Genomic DNA, 21396 nt, shown 5'->3' on the forward strand with positions numbered 1-21396 from the left:
ATGGTGTTTAACATCATGTGACTTAGCCCAAAAAGACTGCAGACATTAAAGTTGACCAATCAGCAGATCACAGTTATCCCACATCATGTTAGTCTGTATCCTGTATATCAAAATCTTCTTTTCATACTTGCTTTCATTCTTTCTTTTTATAGGCTTTGATGATTTTATATTTTTTTTGTTGTCATTTTTTTTGTCCTTTTCCCAATTTTTCCAGTTGATGTTCATATTTGGATTTCCCTCTTTAGGTAACACCTGAATATTGATCTCTTTATAATTAATAAACATTTTAAAAAATAAATATATATATATTTTTTAATAAATTTCTCTTTGACATGTAGATTGTTATGTAAATTAAGTCAATAAGAGATCCCCAAGTAAAACAAATCTGAGACTCTTATTTCAGTGATTTTAACATTTAAACATTCAGATCAATAATATGATGTGATGACAGATTATTGACTGTTTTGTTTGAATGGGAAACTAATGGACTGCTATTTTCTCATGATAGTGTTTTTTATTGTGGTATTTGTTCAACCGATGCTGTTCTGTATACCACATTTATCTCTTCCGCAAGCAAGATTTAAATGTAAGTACATTTTAAAGTACGTTCTGATCGTTGTTATGTTCCGTGATCCAGGTGTGTGGCATGACAGATGCAAAAAGAAAAAACACCTGCAATTTAAGAAAAACACTTTCATCAAATTGACAACATGTGTGCTGCAACACAACCAAAAAAAGAAATGCACTGCAAATTGAAAAAAAAACACCTGCAAATTACTGCACTGCAAATGATCACAACACAACCAAATAAAGTACTGCAAAATACACTTCAGATATAATTATTTATATTGCTTGTGTTCTGGGTGTTTGCAGGGTGTACAGACAGATAGACAGACAGACAGACAGACAGACAGACAGACAGATAGACAGATAGACAGACAGAAAAGCATATATTTAGATAGATAGATAGATAGATAGATAGATAGATAGATAGATAGATAGATAGATAGATAGATAGATAGATAGATAGATAGATAGATAGATAGATAGATAGATAGATAGATAGATAGATACTGGACATGACTTGATTTTATCTATTGGTTGTTGGTTGTCTTGTGAAAACTGAGTGAATTAATTGTTCAGAGTGAAAAAAAATAACATGCAGAACATTAACTAAGAACATTTATAAAAGTTACATTTTGATTTCATGCTGACTTTTCTTAATTGATCCGTGTCAGATCTGAGTTCAGTTTTTGTATGTGATTTGTGAAAGCTAAAGTAGAAGGTCATCTTCTCATTCACAGGTCTTCACCACAGATGGATGACAATATTGGGGACAATAATAATAACACTCCTGGATATCATTCTAGTGATTTATGCTCATCTAGTCATATTTGATTGGGAGAAAGGTATTTTGTCTTAATTTAATTTAATTTAATTTAATTTAATTTAATTTAATTTAATTTAATTTAATTTAATTTAATTTAATTTAATTTAATTTAATTTAATTTAATTTAATCTTTATTTTATTTTATTTTATTTTTTATTATTTATTATTATTATTATTATTTATTTATTTTTTTTGGTAGATTTGTTGTGGGAATGATTACATATGAAATGCTGTTTTGTAAGTCACTGACAAGTGTCAAAACATTGTAAGACATGTCAGGTGCTGTTTTTATTTACAGATAACGTGGAATGGATCTTTGTAATTTTATTTCTCGAAGTGCTAAAGATAACCGTGGTCTTTGAAAACCGTGTGCTGAAACGTATGTTGAAAGGTATTATCATATCACCGTTACAATGCTTGTGACTTGTATTGTATTTTATTACTCCATACTATAATTATAAAAGAGCATGACAATATGGTACTAAGATGTAAAAATTTGAAAACTGTGATATGTCTTAAATATGAAATATTAATAGCCTTTAAATCTCATTTCTAAAAGCTTTACAAGGCATAACTAGTCATCACTTCAGATGAGCTCACAAAAATAGTTAACCAACAACTACATATGTATTATAGCTACCTGAATTAACCCTGAATTACAGTAGAAATACATGTTAATAAACCATTTATTAACACTCTAAGTAACTATTACTATATGTCTGAATAATAAGATGTATGAATGCACATTTAAATAGTTTATTAATCATTTACTTACAATTTCTAAGTGATATTATGAACCACTGACAACTTCTTAATAACTGGTGTGTAAATAATGCTATACTTCATTTAGAAATTATAAATTGATCATTAATAAAGTATGAAAAAACAAGTATTAAATACATTATAGATATGCTTTTAAATCAACAGTAAAGCATTTTTTATCTGTATTTGTAAACTACTTATTAATTTCTATTAATGCTTTATAAATGATGAATTAACTGTTTCTTAATGCTTAACTAATGATTAATATTGCGCAGTTATTATAAAGTGTTTCCAATGTTTTTGCCATATATCACCTTAAAAGTGCAATGATTTCTGTAAATACAGTGGTAATTTTTGTTTGTTTTTAGATAAGAAACATGTTGTCACTGTATTTTTTATTACTTAATCCGTATTCTCTGCTCATCCATTTGACTTTCAAATCATATTTGTGTTTTGTTTTAACAGAGGCAGAACATTCAAGAGTTCAGAGACGACGACGACAGACTGAGACGAGTCAACAAGGAACAAATACATGTAATTATTGACTGCTAAATTCTACTAAATATTGACTGTTAAATAAAACACTCTGTTTGATGTTTGTTTTTTGTATCTGTGTGTTCTAGTGCCTCTCTGTAATGAAATCATGTTCATGTTTGGAGCAGTTGGTCTTGTTTTGTTGAACTCTGTTACACTGACAGCAGAACTGATCCTGAAAGCACGTAAGTGAATATCTATCATTTCTGCAAATAATTATGTTTGTATTTCCATATTTTTATATGTGCATTTGTGTATGTGTGTATGGTCATTTATATATATCATATACATCTTTTAACATCACACCATTTTATATAATGCAAAAACAAATGCTTAAAATGAACAGAGCACAGCAGGATAACATATGACAAATATTAAATATTGCTTAACCAACTTGCTGTCAAATGTCTTGTTTCTTTCTCTTCTCTTCTGTTATTCTTTTAATTCTTAGGGAATGGTGAGCATGTCATGAAGGATATGAGATTCATTGTCTTCCCTTCTGAAAGTGTTTTTGTCTTGTGTTGGCTGATTTTACAAATGCATGCTTACTGTAATTGTATTTATATATATTTTTTTTATTATTATTTTGCTTTTGCACTGTGATAATAAACCAATGATGCAAGGCAAAAGTGTCAGTATAGTGTCACAGAGAAAGATTAAATTCTTTCAAATTTCCCAGCAGTGAGCACTATTTTACAAATAGTGAAACATTAGTAGGATTTGTATGCATTTTTAGGTTTTTAGGAACATTTGATCCAAAAAGCCATCGAATCTGTACAAAATACTTACAGAGTATGATTTATTTGCTGTGATTCTGACTTGATTCATTATTATGATTGTCAGTTATTAACATTTTATTAATGTCTCCTCTCACATAGGGAGGATTGGTATAACTGGGTAAGTTCAGTAATTTATTCAACACAGTTTGTACTGTATGTGTATATATGCAGTTCATTCAGCTGTGTATGTATCCATTTATCTGTAATTCTGTCTAAATACAGATCTACACACAATCAGAAGAGCTCGCATCAAAGAGTTCAGCTCATGGTAATGTAATAATTATATATTATTTATCGGCTGATCTGCAATATAAGCTTAGACATTTTAGCGTGAAGTAATGATTTGTACCAAATAACGTCTTGTTTTAAACAGAATACACCAGAGACTCGTGAAATGAAGAATCTGTCTGCAGCTGATCCTGATGTTTCACAGACACAGACATGATAAACAGTCTTTAACATTTATCCTGTACTCGGACTGCTCTGTCTGTCTGCAAAAGTGTTCCTCTTCAGTAAAAACCAACAAACAGAGACTGAAAACTAGATCGTAAAGCAGAAAATCTAGTGACATTCTGTTACAAATAACTTAATAATTTTGTGTTTGTTGCCAAATCATTTCAAAGGTAAAAACATGCTGTATTTTTGTAGCATAAGTTTATTGAAAGTTGTGATTCTTATTTTTTTTTTGTCATAATCAGACTGAAAGCTTTTATGTAAATGTGGTGTGTTATTAAAATGTGAGTATTTAGTTAAATATGAAGGAGCTGATCTTGTGTTTAGTAAATGTTTTGAGTCTGTGGCATGAAGTTCACATATTTTCTGTTTCAGCTAATATTGCTGAAGTTAAACAGATGTGTGCCAAAGTCTATACAAAAATATATATGTACATTCAAAACGAACCAGAAGTGGGAAAAGTCATAATTTCTATCATTCATGTGTGCCCGTGCCGATCAATAATAATACATGTTGAGAGTGCTTCCTACTGGAGTCTCCAAGTTCATGATATATAAACATATATATATATATATGTAACATATATATATATATGTCCTTCGACCTGCACCTTTGTGGTGAAGCTGTGGTTTAAATAAAACTTAAAACCCAACAAGTCATGTAACTCAAACCGTATGAGTTAACAGAATGACTTAAAAAACACTACAAATTATGTTAACTCAAACTTTTTGAGGAAACTGATTGCCTTAAACCATTTAGGTAACAAAGTTTTAAAACTAACACTTGTGAGTACTCTGAACTTAATTCAGTTGAGTTTATGAAAAGAAGATACACATTTAACTATGTCAGTTCATGCATTTTCTTTGACTCTGATGTCTGGTGTGTGAGGTATGTATTGTATGATATCATCTGGTGTTTCTGTTAAACAGAAGCTTGAGTGTGTGAGAGTGTATCTGGACTGTGACAGAGGAACAGTGTCATTCTCTGATCCTGTAACTAACACACATTCACAACCACCTTCACTAACACCGTCTTTCCTTTCCGCTTCCTCTCTGAGGATCTTTTCAGTCAGGATTTAGTAAAAGCTACACCTGGATGAACTGCTTTCATCTTTCCCAGTCATCATGTTTCTAATATTTAAACTATATCATATGATTGTTGTTCATCTGAATATCAGATTAAATTTTTACCGACTTCTGTCAAATGAGGATCTCCAGCAGTAAATTTAGACAAACTGTTGAAGATGGAAAACTGATGGGGAACAGCTGTCCAAACTGATGTCAATATCATTTACCATCCAGTGACATTCACCGACCGACCGACCGGCAGATCTAGATAGATAGATAGATCTAGATAGATAGTCTACTATAATTAATGCTTTCCAGCCTTGTCATGGCATTTTACAAAGCCTACTCTAAGATGAAACAGAATTTATATTGTTTACAATATTCACATTGTTTGACATTAACTATTCCAGTATTATACCAGTATTGTATAATGTGCATGAATATTATGTCTGTGCTATGAGCAGATGAGAATAATCAGTCTATATTTGTAGATATGTAGATATTTTGTTTCCCTTCCACTTTGAATGATTTTAAATGATTTTTGTGTTGTGAAGTCAGAGATAAGACTGAAAAACTCTTTTTTTTTAATTGTCTTCTCGCAAACTCATAATTTGCTGCTTATTAATAGTAAGGTGGTTGTTAAATGTAGGTATGCGGTAGATGAAGGGATCTAAAATATGGTCATGCAGAATAATGCATTATGTGCTTTACTAATAAACTGCCAACTAATAATATGCATACTAATAAGCAACTTGTTAATAGTGAGAAGTGGTCCTTAAAATAAAGAGTAACTGTGGAAACTAAATCAGTAACTGACAATTACAATTCTTTATCTTCCAGTAAATTGCCAATACAAAACAACAAAATATAATATATTTTAATTTACAGTTTATGTATTATGTATGTTTATGTACATTATGTCTATGTATATGTATCTTTTGATGGCCACTAGATGTCACTGTCAGATAGTTACTGTCAGCCTCCAAGGTTTACTTTTTTTATGTTCACAATGTTCACTAGAAAGTTAATTTAATTTAATTTAATTTAATTTAATTTAATTTAATTTAATTTAAATGCATACTTGAAATTCTTAAATTAAATTATTTAATTAAAAAGCATTAGTTATTAATTAAATATTTAGCTTAAATTAAATTAAATTAAATTAAATTATTAATAATATAAAGGCCCACAGGAAAGCCACAGAATTATTATAATATTTTTTTATTATTGATAAAATGGTTATAATGCATCACACTTCTTACAAGCGAAACAAACATGAAACTGATATTGCATATTCAAGTTCATGGAAAGACAGTAATGTTTACATAAAACACATTTTTATTCTGCTTACATTTGTATAGACTCCATTACAGTGTAAATAGTAAGTGTGGTAAACAGACATATATTTAGAATTGCTTTTGTTTGTTAACACATTTGCTTGCTTGAATACATTTTTGAGAGGAAAAACAGTGGCATATGATCTTTCAGTTCTTGTTGAGATGGAAACTCAACAGTTCATTGTTTTTCACATCAGACCATTCAGTCCAGGATTAAATCATTTTAACCGGGCCCACCTCTTGCTGCAGTCAGTCATTTAGTTCTTTTTTGTGCTTCTCTAATGCTCTGTTGTAAACCTTTCCAGCCCTGAATTTATAGCTGTCATTTTCCGTAACAATTTAATCACCTGTATGTAGACCTTAATGCACTGGCCAAATAGTTCAGACAAAGTATAATAGGATTATTTCCTTTGAGGGGGAAATTGTTTCCAGGAAGTGCCACAGCTCTCACTGGACCTGCATATTGATTTATGACCTTCTGGTATTTGCCACTTTATTATTAATGTGTACTAATACTGCTTGGAAAATAGCTAAGTTTTCTCAGAACAATTTGCATAAACGGTCTTTAAACCACTTTGATCTTTTACTTTGATTAGTGGAGTCAGTATCACGTTGTATACAATAGACAGAAACCTGAGACACATACACATACGGTCTTCTGACCTTTCGGTAAAGTTCACGGTGAATTCTCCAGCATGAGAATGAATGCCAAATGTGATTTTGGGAAAGGCCAGTTGCTAGACGGCTCAACTGGTTTTCCGATTCAATCCATTCAGGCAAATGCAATTTACTAACAGCTTCCCAAAATAACCTACAGTCCCATTTCTGCTCAAGTGAAATGAAGGGACGGTAAAATGTCTTAAATGTTGAATGGAACTTGAAAATGCTGTTTCAGCGGGGCTTAACACCAAATTAGCCAATTTAAATACAACTGAACTTAAAGGAGTCTGTGCAATGCTGTTTCACTCACATACCTGCCTTTGTGTGCAAGAGGGTTCAGGTGACAAAACAGTTTTCTCTTGCAGGGCGTTTCCTCCTCCACTTTAAAGAGAGTCTGAATTCACCAGCCTTACTGTGTCTGTAAGCTTCAGATTTTTCTTCCTTTCTTCATGTAAAAAAAATTCTTAAAAATCAAGCATGACAAATAAAACAAGCATTTTATGTTTGCATTAACTCATCATTCCTAAACATGCTTGAAGGAATAGTTCACACAAAAATTTAAATAAAAATGGGTGAAATTCACTCACCTTCAGGCCATCCAAGATGTGGATGTGTTTCTTAATCAGATTTGGAGAAATGTAGCATTACATCACTTGCTCACCAATAGATCCTCTGCAGTGAATGGGTGCCGTCAGAATGAGAGTCCAAACAGATAAAACAGTAACCCACACCGCACCGGTCCATGTTGTACTCCATCTTGTGAAGCAAGAAGCTGCATGTTTTTAGAAACAAACCTTAATCAGCTGTTTGGACTCATTCACTGCAGAGGATCCATTGGTGAGCAAGTGATGCAATGCTAAATTTCTCCAAATCTGATGAAGAAACAAATTCACAAACATGCTTTAGATGTCCTGAGGGTGAGTAAAATTTCTGAAGATTTTCATTTTTGAGTAAACTATTCCTAGCTTTTCTTATCTTGTGCATTGCTAATAGATTGACTACTTATTCATTAGGTGTGTGAACAACACAGTCTCTCTTAGTCTTAGACTTCGGCTGTTTGCATGTCTACAACTGTTTTGCTTCACTCAGCAAGTCTTAATTCACATATTACCTCACCATGGGACTAACCAACAACAACACCTCACACAGAGATTATGTAAGAGGAAAATCCTCCTATTTCGATTTTTTTTCTTCTTCTTTTTTCTTACTACATCTAAATAAATTTATATTTTATTTTATTTTATTTTATTATTAGTGTTTCTCAGGTGTTCACTGGTACAAACAAACATTAACATTTAATTGAACTCACTTGAAAAACTTGTATTTTTTCCCATAAAAATATGCTAATGTATAGCACGACTCTTCATTTTTGTCAATTAAATTAAACTTAATTTCTCAATCCACGGGAATCAATTTGTGTTGGGACTATGTGTATTGTTTTGGTTTTGAACTGACCGGGGCAGGGGATCTATAACTCCCAGCATGCCTTGCATGCAGCTTAATGGGGAGAGTGAATGTTGAATGTAAATTCAACGTTGAATGTAAATGTCATGTCATGTATTTCTGAGAGGGGCGACATGAACAGTATGACATTTTCTAATTTAATTGTTAGGAAATGCCTATTTAGCATGCACCTGTGTGATATACGTTAGCAGGCTTGTGGGGGTTATGTGCAAATGAACACATGAACACATAAAATCACTAACTTGGTCACATCAAAAAATTTATTTAATTACATGAAGTGTATGGAAACGAAAACTTATTGTACTAAAACCAAAAGGAGAAAATATGTTGAATTACTGATTTGTGGGATTAATGTAAACTGTTTCAATTCAAAGCACTTTTTTCAGTGCATGCTGGGCCTTGTCCTGTGCTTGGACATATAAAAAAGGACTGGTGACCTCCTGCACCCTGATAGAAGGACTGTCAGTAAACATGTAAATACAGGTAGAGACGGCAAATTTGAGAGAAAGGTGGTGGGGGGTCATGTTGACAAAGAGAGAGAGAGTGGAATGACACGCTGTTTAAACTTACAAACTGGTTTGGCAAGGCTTTGGCTTTTTTTTTTACTTAGCCAATCCACCAAAGCTTGTGGCAAATGAGTGACTGAACTCAAAACAAACACTAGAATGCATATGACCAGAGAGAGAGAGAAAGAGAAACACCTAACCTCCAGAGCCTGTTGATGATATATGAACAATAAACAGTGATTTTGAGGATCATTGTTTGGCATTATGAAACATTTAAGAGAAGGGAAGAAAAAAAGAGAAGATTAAAATGTGCACTTGTAAAGACTTTATGATTTATAGGTTTGCATGCCTTCAGTAGAGTTATAGGGCCCTATTTTAACGATCTGAAACGCAAGTGTCAAAGCGCGAAGCGCAAGTAACTTTGTGGGCGGGTCTCGGCGCTGTTGCTATTTTCCCGGCGGGATAAATGGCTCTTGCGCCCGGCGCAAATCTAAAGTGGGTTGGTCTGAAGTAGCTTCATTATTCATAGGTGTGGTTTGGGCGTAACGTGAAATAAACCAATCAGAGCGTCATCCAACATTCCCTTTAAAAGCAGGTGCGCAAGTTCCATTATGGATTGCTATTATTATGGCGTATTTACCAGGCGCACGCCAGGAGCGGTTCACAGCCGAGGAGACTGATGTTCTTGTAAGAGCAGTGAAAGACAGAGAAGTTGTGTTGTATGGGGATGGGAGAATAATTAGCCTGAATAATTTGTGAGCTAGTTTTATGCCTATTTTTTTCACATCTTCGTGGCACACCACAATGATTTCCGTCATCTCATGTGTTAATATTTTTTTAGTGTAACAATTTATGATTTGCAAAAATAACTGTTGCATCTGTGTAGATTACATGAGCAAAGTGTATGCGCGTTGTGCACGCTATACATTATGGCCAAGCATGCGCCCTTAAAATAGCATAATGAACAACGCGCAACGCGCCACTGACTTTAGACTAGGTTTTTTCTGGTCAGTGGCGCAATTGTTTAATGGAACAACAAAATAGCACCAGGGATCGTTTGCGCCGGAACACGCCTCCTTTTTTGCGCTGAACCGCCCAGGGAGCGCAAGTTCATTCACTAGTTTAGCGACGTGCTTCTGTGGAGGGAAAAGCGCGCTTTGCGCGGGTGCAAAATAGGAATGACACATGCGTCGGTGTACAAAGTCAATTGCGCTGGGTGCAAGATAGGGCCCATAGAGTCCAAAGTGCAACAGAAATCATTTAATAGAAATGGCTCGCAGTTGTTGAACCTTCTTTTTTCTTTCTTTCTTTCTGAAACACTTCAGCATAGTATTTAATAAAAGCAGTGAAAGGGATCTGGTCTGTGTGCTTTTTTAGAAACACACAATGTATCAATTGGAATCAATTTCTTTAGTCTGAGAAAGTACATCTCCTGAGCCACTCTTAAAGAAATAGTTCACACAAAAAAAACTTTTTAAAGTGACTTTGTTACTTTATCAGACCAGATTTGGTCAAATAGCATGCCATCACTTGCTCACCAATGGATCATCTGCAGTGAAAAAACTAATCTATCCTTAAGGCATTTTAACATTATCTGTAATATTTGTTTCTTCATTGAAAAATTTGTGTCCTCAAATCTGAATCAGGAGATGAATATTCACAGATCAAGCACTATTTACATGCGGAAACAGTTCTGAACAAGAAGCGGTTTCTTCAATTTAAAATCATGTATTTAATTATTTTTTCAAACTTGCAACTTTTCACTTTGCAAGATGTTAATTGATGGACTGGAGAGATGTGGATTACATGTAGATTATTGTGATATTTTTATCAGCTGTTTGGACTCTGCATGACGTTGATGCTGAATTACTCCAAATTTGTTCTGATAAAGAAACATCATTTTTCTGTCTTGTCCATGTAACACTCGGTCTGTATATTGATCTTGTTTCGAGTTCTCTCCCCTCTGCGTGCCTCTCTGTTTTTCACTGTACCTGCCAGGGGCTATAGTTGAAAATTGGCTAAACTGGCCCATATACACAAGTGTCTATTAATGAGTACAGTCTCTGTAAATCTAAAGCCAATTAAGTATGGAAAAGTCTGACCTTTTGCTTCTGGACACAAATATAGGATCAGATGATGTTGAGGTGAGTCAAGAATAAAACAGTTTCTCCATGATTTAAAAAAAAAAAACAGCTCAAACAAGTCATGAGATGTTATTGTTTAAACCAAGAAAGATTTAGGTGTTTGTTTCTTTTTTATCCTTGCAAGGTTAGCTCTGTTTATATACTAACCCCCTCCTACCATTTTGCCTGGACCTCTATTTAAAGCAATTAACTTTAAAGTATTGTTTACTGTATACATAAATCAAATAACATGCATGTCTTTAACTACAGTAATATCACAAGACTCCCGTGTTTTGATTTGCAATGTATTGTAATCCTGTAGTTCAGGTTTATTAGGAATGATACAAACAACATAAAGACAAAGGTAACATAATACAGGTACATTATATCAACCTCGACTAAAGAAAAACATGTTGATTTCTGCCTGTGCAGCTCCTTCCCGCTCTCAGGATGTGTTGACCATTGCTTCAGCTGCAGCTATCTTCATCCATCATAAGACATTCTGCCTGTAATAAATCAGCTGTTTGGAATTTCCACCAAATCCCTGGTGAAATGTAAGTCTGGGATTTTGTGTATCACTCTGCATTGAAATCCAGAAATCCACCATGAGAGCTTGTTCGAGAGTGAAAATAGTCAGAACCACCACCAAGTGACCAATGATAAATCACAATGTAACAGCAGAAACCACTTCCTCTCTCCAGATTGGTCCAAAGGTCGTGGATGAACAGTTTCCCAGGTTCGTTCAGTTATGCTGAACAAAATACCATTATAATACATATTTACAGTCATATATATATAACATCACTGATATCTTCTCATCACAGATTGATATTTATATGAAAATGTATTGTCTTTCTGCTCCAGAGAGTGTTTGATCTAGGCATAGACAAGAAGAACTTTTTTTAAAGCCGTATTTTTTTACCATTAATCGTATTGACTTAATTGGACAGCTGACTCAAACAGAACAAAAAGGTAAAAAATAAAAATGAAACCCATCCAACTGTCAACGTTTATATGGACTGGCTGCTCACTTCTGGTCCAAGTTGGTGGATTTCTGTTTTGGCACTGGCCTCGGTCTCCAAACCAATGGACTGTAAAGGAAGAGGTATAGGTGTAGGATTTCAGAAACCAAAAACCACAGAAAGAATAAAGCCTTAACAGTTCAGATTTAATAGAAGTATTCAATTGTCTTCTTATCTGCTTTTAATGTGCATATATGCATACCTGTCAAGTATCCCGTTTTGGCCGGGAAAGTTACGTATTTTACCCTTCTTTCCCGCCGTCCTCCCGTATCAGTATTTTCCCGTAAATCTCCCGTATTGTAATTTTTTTTTTTTTTTTTTTTTAACCTGCATTATTAATAAAATAATAATAAAAAAAACATTCCCAATCTGAGCTCTATCACTAGTCTCGCGATAACTGCCACTTGTAGTAGCCTGTCGCGAGGGGTGTGTGAGGTCAGATGACATGAGTTATAACGCGGGAAAAACAACAACAACAAGGAAAAACAGAGACGGATGAGGGATGCTACAATAGAGAGTGAAGGCACACCTACCAAAAAACCAAAACCCTTGTGTAAATACCAGGATAAATGGGACAGCGTATTTACTTTTTTAAAGAATGCAAAGTCTGCAACAAATTTGTTCAACAACTCACTAAAAGAGTAAAAGAAAAGTTATGTAAAATGAAAAGAAAAACTGTAAAAGAAAAGCAATATGAAATGAAAATAATGTGTGGAATGAAAATAAAATGTAAAGACAGGCAATGTTAAATTAACAGAAAATATGCAAATAAGCCTTTAAATAAATACTCTTGATATATACCCTTTTGTGTTTTCATTTGGGCTATAACACCTGTCTTAAAATGTAAGGGATACTGGAGCTTGACAGTGATTTATATGTACAGAAAAGCCAGGTGAAATCATGCCTTCGTATGCAATACTGACCATTTCTCAGAAATGTTGTTTATTAAGGCCCTATAAATCACCAACATTCAAAGGCTCGAGCTTCCATGTTTCCCAGCCGTCTAACTGTGCACTAATCTGAATGCTTGGAGTGTTTGGTGCGGCCTGAGAAAAGAACATGCACCTGGTTGTTTTGTGTTTATGGTTCTGTATCTCTTCTTGGAGGATAATGTTTCATAATCTGATGACTAAGGTGTGATGAGTCAGACCTGTTTGAATCGAGAAGATTTAGTGATGTTCTACTGCTGGTGTTCTCTGCTGTTTGTTCTGATAAGCCTGACATTTATGACCATAACTGATGATCATCCTTCCCTCTTTAGTCATATGCTCTCAATAATAACTGTTAAAATGAATAAATGTTGGTTTACAGTGGCGTCTGGGCTCTGTGCACTTGCTATTGTTCCCCTCAATTATTATAACTTTTTTAAGCATCAGTCTTGTATTTTGCAAATTAAGCACGTGATTCATAAACCTGGTCATGAAAATATATAGAATGAAAGGCCCTTACATGACCGCTCTGCACATTTTCGTTGAAATCAGAGCTCCTTGGAGAGAAGAAGGGCTCATTCTGCTGGGACCTGCTGAGTCGGGCGTGAACAGGGTGAACCTCGCTGACCCCGTTGACCCTGTGGATGCACAGCACTTGCTTGAAGCTCCGCTTGAAGTTGTCCGACAGAAACCCGTAGAGCAGCGGATTGGCGCAGCTGTTGACGTAGGTCAGGATGACGGTGAGAAAGTAGATGCCGGAGACGAGGCCGTTCTCCGGGAGGGTGCTGATCAGGTTGAAGATGTTAAGAAAGAAAAACGGCAGCCAGCAGAGGGCGAACACCACCACGATGATCACCACCATTCTTGTCACTTTCTTCTCAGAACTGCGGCGTTTGGAGAGTCCCGCTCGTACACCAGCCGACTTTACCTTGATCACAATGAGCAGGTAACACAGGCAGATGATTAGAAGTGGGCAGAAGAAACCCAGTATGGCGGTGTAGAGGATGAAAGCGGTTGACCACATGTCACGCGGTTCAGGCCAGCTCAGGTTGCAGGTGTTGAGCTCCGGCTGAACATCACAGTAAATGATGACTGGCAGTGTCAGCAGACAGGACAGGGCCCACACCATGCTATTTATCACCCTGGCAACACTGGGCCGCCGCCACCTCGTGCTGCGGATGGGATGCACCACAGCCAAATAGCGATCAATGCTCATTACTGTCAGACAGAATGTGCTGGTAAACTGACTGATGGAGTCTGCCCACATCACAATACGACAGAGGAAGTTGCCAAAGGGCCAGTAACCGAGCACGTTGTGGGTGGTGAGAAATGGAATTCCCAGGATGTACAGCTCGTCGGCCACTGCCAGGTTTAAGATGTACATGTTGGTGACCGTCTTCATTTTGGTGTAGCGCAGGACCACGAAAATGGCCAGAGAGTTTCCCGTCAAACCCACGATGAACACCACGACGTAGATTACGGCCAGGACCTTCGTGCTGTCTTCCTCGGACATCGAGTCCCCATTCTGTTGAAGGGAAAAATTTGTGGTTTCATTGGACTGGTTTGTATAGTCTGGGATTGAGGTGTTGCACGTGGGCCCCTGGGTCGCCATATTTGGATGCAGGCACTGATTTGACAAGGAACCGTTGATTTTTGTGTCACCAAAGGCCTAAAAAGAAGAAAATGAGAATGCAAAATAGAGCTTTATCTCAGCAGCATGACTTTTAAAATGTGAAATTAAACTTGCATGCTTGATTCTTATGCACATACTGAAGGATAAAAATCTATAGAATAATGATTTCATCTAACATTGTCTGCTAAGTTTATTGGACATTCCTTTAACACAATGCAATGCTGAATTCAAAATATGGCAAAAATCAATATGGATATAAAAAATTTGGGGAATTTTATAATTTTTATAATAATTTTTCTTAGTGCATAGAAATGCCTTAACAATGTATTTAAAACAAGATTGTCATATTTAAAATGAACTAAACAACTCTGTATTAAATATTAAGTATTAAATATCAATACCTTCCCAATTCAGAATAGTTAATATAAATAAATAAAAAAATGGTTATTTGGGGTAAAACGTTTATTTATTTATAGAGTGCATAGTTGGTGTAGGGCTTGCCTTTCAGAGAGTTTATACCATACTACTTTGGACAAGTACCCTTTATTCCCAATACTAAAAGTGAAAGGATTTTTTTTTTTTTTTTTTTTTTTTTCCAGTGAACTGGTATTTTATTGTTTCAAAAACATGCATATTCATATCGCATTGTCGTTCCATGAAGCATGAAATCATTGTTTAAACTGTGTGTGTTCTGCATGACCTTGACTTTAAGTTCTCGCGCTGGTTATGAGACGTGCAAAGTGAGCAGAACGACACAGTGTGTTGCACAAATAAAGCGCTCCCTCAGAAATGCGCCCAACCATAAATCGAAATAAAGGGTAACGATGTCAGTGTTATGAGTACAAACAGTTCAGTGGACACTGATTCTTATTGAACAGTCGCATTTTCTCCGCTGCGGTGAATATTTAACTTGCCTTCTACGCCTCGAGCTCTCATTAAACAAGTGCGTGCCCGTGACAGGCTGTGTTGATGTGCACGGAACATCCACTAATTTTCCATCTTCTATTTCTATTGCTTATATGACAGTTTATTTAATGACGAGCCCGTGTTCTCTCTTGCTCAGCTTATCAATCATCTCCGGTGAGCAGATCTCTTTTTGCAATTTGGTTTGATCTTCTAATAATTCTCAAAAGGTCAAATTTGTTTATAGGTATACGGTTTCAAACGCTTCCATAACTATGAATGATTCAGCGCGCGAATTTTCACTGGACACGCAGTGAATCGCGTTCGCTTATAGAGTAACTATCGAGCGCGTATTCGGCGATACGTCGACAAAAATATGGCAAGGATTGTCACTTTATTATAGTTTTGCATATAATAAATGCATTATTGATCACAGTAAATTAGTACAAAATATATATGAAACTTTATAATAATTCCATGACAACTTCCAATGCACGAGACGTTGCGCCCAATAAATTGCCCATGGAAATTCCTGACAGAAATTCTGTATTAGGAGATATAGCCTGAATCGAATAAAATATTTAATTGTAGAATAATATAATTATATGATAATATATGGAAATGGCACTGTAATTCACAGAGTTTATGCGCAAATTAACAGAATGTTTACAATATTTAAATTAACAAAATGCTAATTCTACTTGCAGTTGTTTGAGATGGTCACACCAACCAAAGCACATGATGCTGTTGCATTAGCTAAAGTTTTCAGGAAAAAAAAAAAATCGACTGGATTCAATGTTGATAACACGACCACCAGCAATGTCATGCGAAGCCACAAGATTAAACTATGAATATGTTCCCTCATTGTTTAGTGAAAGTATGTGTACAGTCCTACCTCAAACGCAGTGCATGGTCCTCTGGTTTCAGGAGCGCGTTCACTAACTGATCAGACTCTCCTCCGTTTCAGTGATGAATGACTGGATGTCTCTGTCTAAGATCCAACATCAGGAGCCAGCACATCATCTTCATCCTCCTGTTTAAACGGGTTCACTATAAAGCGTTATGTTGCGGTGAGCAAACAATCCTCTTTTCTTTTCTTTTTTTTTTTCTTTTTTCTTGAGAAAACACAACTTTGTATGACTAAAACATCCAAATTGGGCCAACTATTTAAACAGCTATGTGTTTTTAAGCATCTAATAAATGTCCAAAAACACTAGCAGTGTTTTCCTTCATAAATCGGTTGACTAATGCAGCTGGGTTCAGGTGGAGAGGTGTTGCTCTGTTCGCGCGCGCGCGCTGAAATGGTTTGGGCTGGTCGTCCGCGCATACAGGACCAAATAAAAGCAGAGGACTATATACGTCACACGCACTTACAAGTCTGTTTCCTGACCTAAGCTTCGAATCATGCATGGATCTGCCCCTGATGGTGAACTTATTGATATATGGAAGTGTATTAATGTGTCATGGTATCATTCCCAGCTGAACCAAGTGACAGATCATAAATTGTAAAATGTTATGGTCGTTTTATAACCCCTTTGAAAACACACTACTGTTCATGAATGTGCATAAACTTGCAGTGTTATGTGCATCTAAAATGAACATTCTCTTTGCAATTTGTACTAAAATTAATGCATTACAGAAAAAGATTATGGTTTCTTTGGAACCCAAATAACTTTTTTGGTGCCTCATATCCAATTGTGAAGTCCTACTCATTGTATAAGTTCTTCAGTGATTCTTTTTTTAAAAGGGTCAAATGGCTCAATTGTAAATCTTTACTGCCGGGATGAATGACCCAGTGCGCCAAACTAAAAAACTCTATTGCTTGTGTACTTTAAAGGCATATTTTACTGGTTGACAAGGGTGTGTATTCCTGCATTTCAGGTGCACAATATAGACCTGCAGAGTCCTATAGCAAATGAGGTTAAAGAGGAATGCTTTATCTTTTCTTTTATTAGTTCACATAGCTCCAATGTCAGTTAAGATCATAAGCAATGTAATTATTTTAATCTGTGCCCATTCTGAATGGTTTTCAGCATTTTCAAGGTAGAAGCTTGATCTTTAATTACTGTAGTCCGAAATTAAAACAATGCATCTGATTCTGTTGTATGGCTGGTATTGAGAATGTGCTTTTTTTTGTAAAAACAGCTATGGACATTTTTGGTTGCCTTATACATAGTGAAATGCAAATGTTCTTCTGATAACTGATAGTAAGTCAGGTTTTAGTTCAAAACGGTTTCTTTCTTCAGTAATGAACAGGTTGATGTGTGTGGTTTGTGACTGGCAGGCTTTATGAGAGCATGTTGTTCACTAATGTTCAATTTGAACGCTATGATGTCTCTGTGTCTGTGAGACTCTGAAAGCCTAGTTTCATCAGTGATCCTTGCAGACACTTTCTTAAGACTTACACGAAATTGCACAAATTACATAAGTGGTAGCTTGGCCAGGTAGCTTTAATAAATGTCACACACTGAACTCAAACCCCGGAAGGCAAGAAACATTTGTGAGGCAGAGAACATTTTACAGCATAATGATGACTTTCAGAGGTGCTGATTGACTAAAGTGGATGCGTCTGAGGATGTATATTTAGACTTTTAAGAAAGATCCATGTGCTGGTTTGCGTAAGAATCACTCACACAGCTTTTCTGCTTTTATTTTTAAATGTATTTATTCATTCAACAAGAATGGATGTACATTTCCACCACATAATAAGATGCCTTAGTAAATCATATATGATATTTTAAAAAAAGTTATTTATGAGATTAAGAGGTTAACTTTATGAGATGAGACAACATGAGATAAAAAGTTTAAATTATGATATGAATGTCAAAATTATAAAATAATGTCAAAAATCTGACTATGTAATTAGTACTAGATTTACTTTTTTCCCTTAAAGTAAAAAAAAAAATGAAAAAGTTAATACAATTAAATTATGCCATAGTTATCAAATCATAAGATACGAGAAAATAAAATTTGATTGAAAAAAATTATAATTTATGAGATAAATAGTCAAAATTATTACCATTTAAGTGTATTAATGTGTCATGGTATCATTCCCAGCTGAACCAAGTGACGGATCATAAATTGCAAAATGTTATGGTCTTTTTATTACCCCTACGCCTATGAAAACAAACTACTGTTCATGAATGTGCATAAACTTGCAGTGTTATGTGCATCTAAAATGCACACTCTCCTTGCACCAGGAATGTGTTCATCTGGACAATGTGGATTAAAAAATAAGATTTTGGTTTCTTACACTGATGGAGCCCACTTTTTTGGTGCCTCATATCCAATTTTGAAGGCCTACTCATTTTATAAGTTCAATAATTATGAGAAAAAAAGTCACAATTATTACAAAGTAATGTTTGATTATTTATGAATTAGTATCTCATAATTTCAACTTTTTCTGTCATTAATTCAACTTATTTTATAATTATGGATTTTTATGGCATAATTAATTTTATGTTTAAAAATAACAACCCCTTTTTATCAGAGCTGCATTATCAAAGTAATATTTTACTTTTATTATCCTCTCTAATAAGTCAGCATAGGGATTATGTTTTGATTATTGTAAAATACATGCCAACACATCTGTCATGAGCCTGGGTCCTGCATTTCTCCCTCTCACCAGCAGAGGTCACCACCCGGACTCCACACACCTGTCACTCATTACACCCTCATCTGTTCCTCATTGTCATGGACTAGTTATACATCACACTCCCACTAACCCTGCCATCCAGGTTGGCCAAGACCACCTCAAAGTCCTTAAAGTGCTTGAACCCCGTAATTGCTGCTTGCAGCTATATTTACAATTACAATTCAGCCAGGGAGTGTGGTGTTTAAATCGTCCATGACAATGAGGAACAGCTGATGGTGTAATAAGTGACAGGTGTGTGGCGTCTGGGAGGACGGGAGATGTTGACCTCTGGTGATGTGAGGGAGAAATGCAGGGCCCGGTCTCATGAGTTTCCACAGATCGATGGAGAAAAGGCATTATAAAGATGGTAAAATAAAGTGCAGGATGATCTGAGCAGAAGATACAGGAAGAAGAAGAAGAAAAGCAGGGCTTTGAGAAAGGTCAAACTGACAGAGGATCCATACCAACATCATCCTGATAGTTCACATTGCAGTGATGCAAACTATCAAGTAACTGAAATTTGCTATATACCCAGATAATAGTGATTGTTCTCAGAACATTCTGGCAAGGTTTTCTTTAATTTATGCACCAACTTTCTTCTACTAACATTCATAGAAAGCAATTATATGTATTATATGTATCTAACTGTATTTTCTATCGCCCTACACCTAAACTTACCCGTCACAGAAATCATTGTGCATTTTTAGATTTTCAAAAAAAACATTTAATATGTTTTTAAGACTTTTGAATGTGTCCTCATAAACCACCTCCATATTGTAATAAACCTGTGTCATACCATTCATGCCATTATGCAAATTTATAAACCACCCAAACCAGTGCACAATTCTTCTCTGACTATCTACTCCAATGTGACAACAGGCAAGTTTTTGGCCATGTTGACACACACATTTTTACGAGTTTTTATGTTATCACATACTGGATACTGCTCTACTTTTCTCTTAACATCATTCCAATCTCTGGACTCTGGCTGCTGCTAATGTTGGTTAAATGAATTCAGAAAAAAAAATTTTAACATTACTATGACAGTACGTGTGATAGCAGTCATCAAGCTCACACCTCAGTTATTCTTCAATTTCTGCTGATAAGAGTATGCTCAGTACTGTAATTAAAATGCACAACAACTGAAAAAAGTCCTGCAAAACACTTGTCAAATGTTGATAAACTATATGAGGGAGCTCTTTGTCTAATATAATACTTCAGATAAAGTGCTCATCTCATATATATGAATCTCTGAACTTTCCTAAGTCATTGGCATTTCACTAATGCACGCTAAATGTTCATTTCAAAGGGAACCTTTCTTTTAAACATATTATATCACTATTGGCCATTTCTTGTGGCTTACAATTCTCTTGCCTGAGACTTTCTGTAATACGAAAGGGAGACCTTCTCGGCCTGATCTTTCTAAAGACATTCCCATCACCCACTACTAGAACACTATGGCTCGATAACAACACCTTTTTTCAGTTTACTAAAATTTAAGTCAATCAAATGTTAATCCATATATCACATTCAACTATTCTGGAAAGGGGTTCATTCTGCATCCCAGGAGATAACAGGGAAATGTTTTATTTCATCTCCTTCACTTTATTTGTTGAATGACACTCCTATGGATCTTTTTGACTCTGATTCTAAACCTTTGTACAGTCCTCTTATTTTTGGCTAAAAAATTTATTCTACTGAAGTGGTCTACGCTCCAGTTTCCAACTGTTGATGTGGATATCCCAGCTGTCTGCCTTTCTTCCTCTGGAGAAAATAACTTATGATCCCAATCACAAGTCAGACAAATTAAGGAGACTTTGGGAACCCCTTCACTCTTTTTTAACAAAAACTCTGAACTTTTATTTTAAGAGAGCTTTTGCTCTTCCTTTCCTGACGTATTTTTGTTTGAATTAAGATGGTGGAGATGAATATTTTTTATGTGTTATTTAATTCTCAGCACTTTGTTGTTGTTTTTTGTTTGTCTGTGTGTTTGTCTGATTGTTTTGATTGTTAAGTGTTTGTATTATTTGAAAATCCTTAATAAAATAAAAAAGTTAATCCATATAATAAGTTACTGTTTGTAATGACCTTATCAATACAATAATGTCACAGATGTACATACAATATCAAGAATTATATTTGTATTTCTTTTGGTGGTAATAGTTTAAAAGTCATTTAAATCTAACGGCACAGTTTAAAA

At 35.1% G+C, this 21396-nt stretch overlaps 1 protein-coding gene across 1 annotated transcript; it reads right to left on the reverse strand.

Annotated features, from left to right (window-relative positions):
• Positions 1 to 11366: 11366 nt before the first annotated feature.
• Positions 11367 to 16935, reverse strand: LOC127955809 (somatostatin receptor type 5-like). The gene is made up of 3 exons (XM_052553489.1): positions 16458 to 16935; positions 13547 to 14695; positions 11367 to 12166 (listed from the first exon to the last, which is right to left on the reverse strand). Exons 2-3 carry the CDS (start codon positions 14636 to 14638, stop codon positions 12086 to 12088), a joined length of 1173 nt encoding a protein of 390 aa, XP_052409449.1. The 5' UTR covers positions 14639 to 14695; positions 16458 to 16935; the 3' UTR covers positions 11367 to 12085.
• Between the last annotated feature and the right edge of the window lie 4461 nt (positions 16936 to 21396).

This window comes from Carassius gibelio, chromosome A3, assembly GCF_023724105.1.
Source record: "Carassius gibelio isolate Cgi1373 ecotype wild population from Czech Republic chromosome A3, carGib1.2-hapl.c, whole genome shotgun sequence".
In the NCBI taxonomy this organism is placed as follows: domain Eukaryota; kingdom Metazoa; phylum Chordata; class Actinopteri; order Cypriniformes; family Cyprinidae; genus Carassius; species Carassius gibelio.

Excerpts from the sequence above, each read along its gene's own strand:
- LOC127955809 (XM_052553489.1), bottom strand. The coding sequence starts at position 14,638 with ATGGCGACCCAGGGGCCCACGTGCAACACCTCAATCCCAGACTATACA. Across the intron at positions 12,167-13,546 it reads AAAATGTGCAGAGCGGTCAT|TCCATTGGTTTGGAGACCGA; the intron begins GTAAGGGCCTTT and ends CTTCCTTTACAG.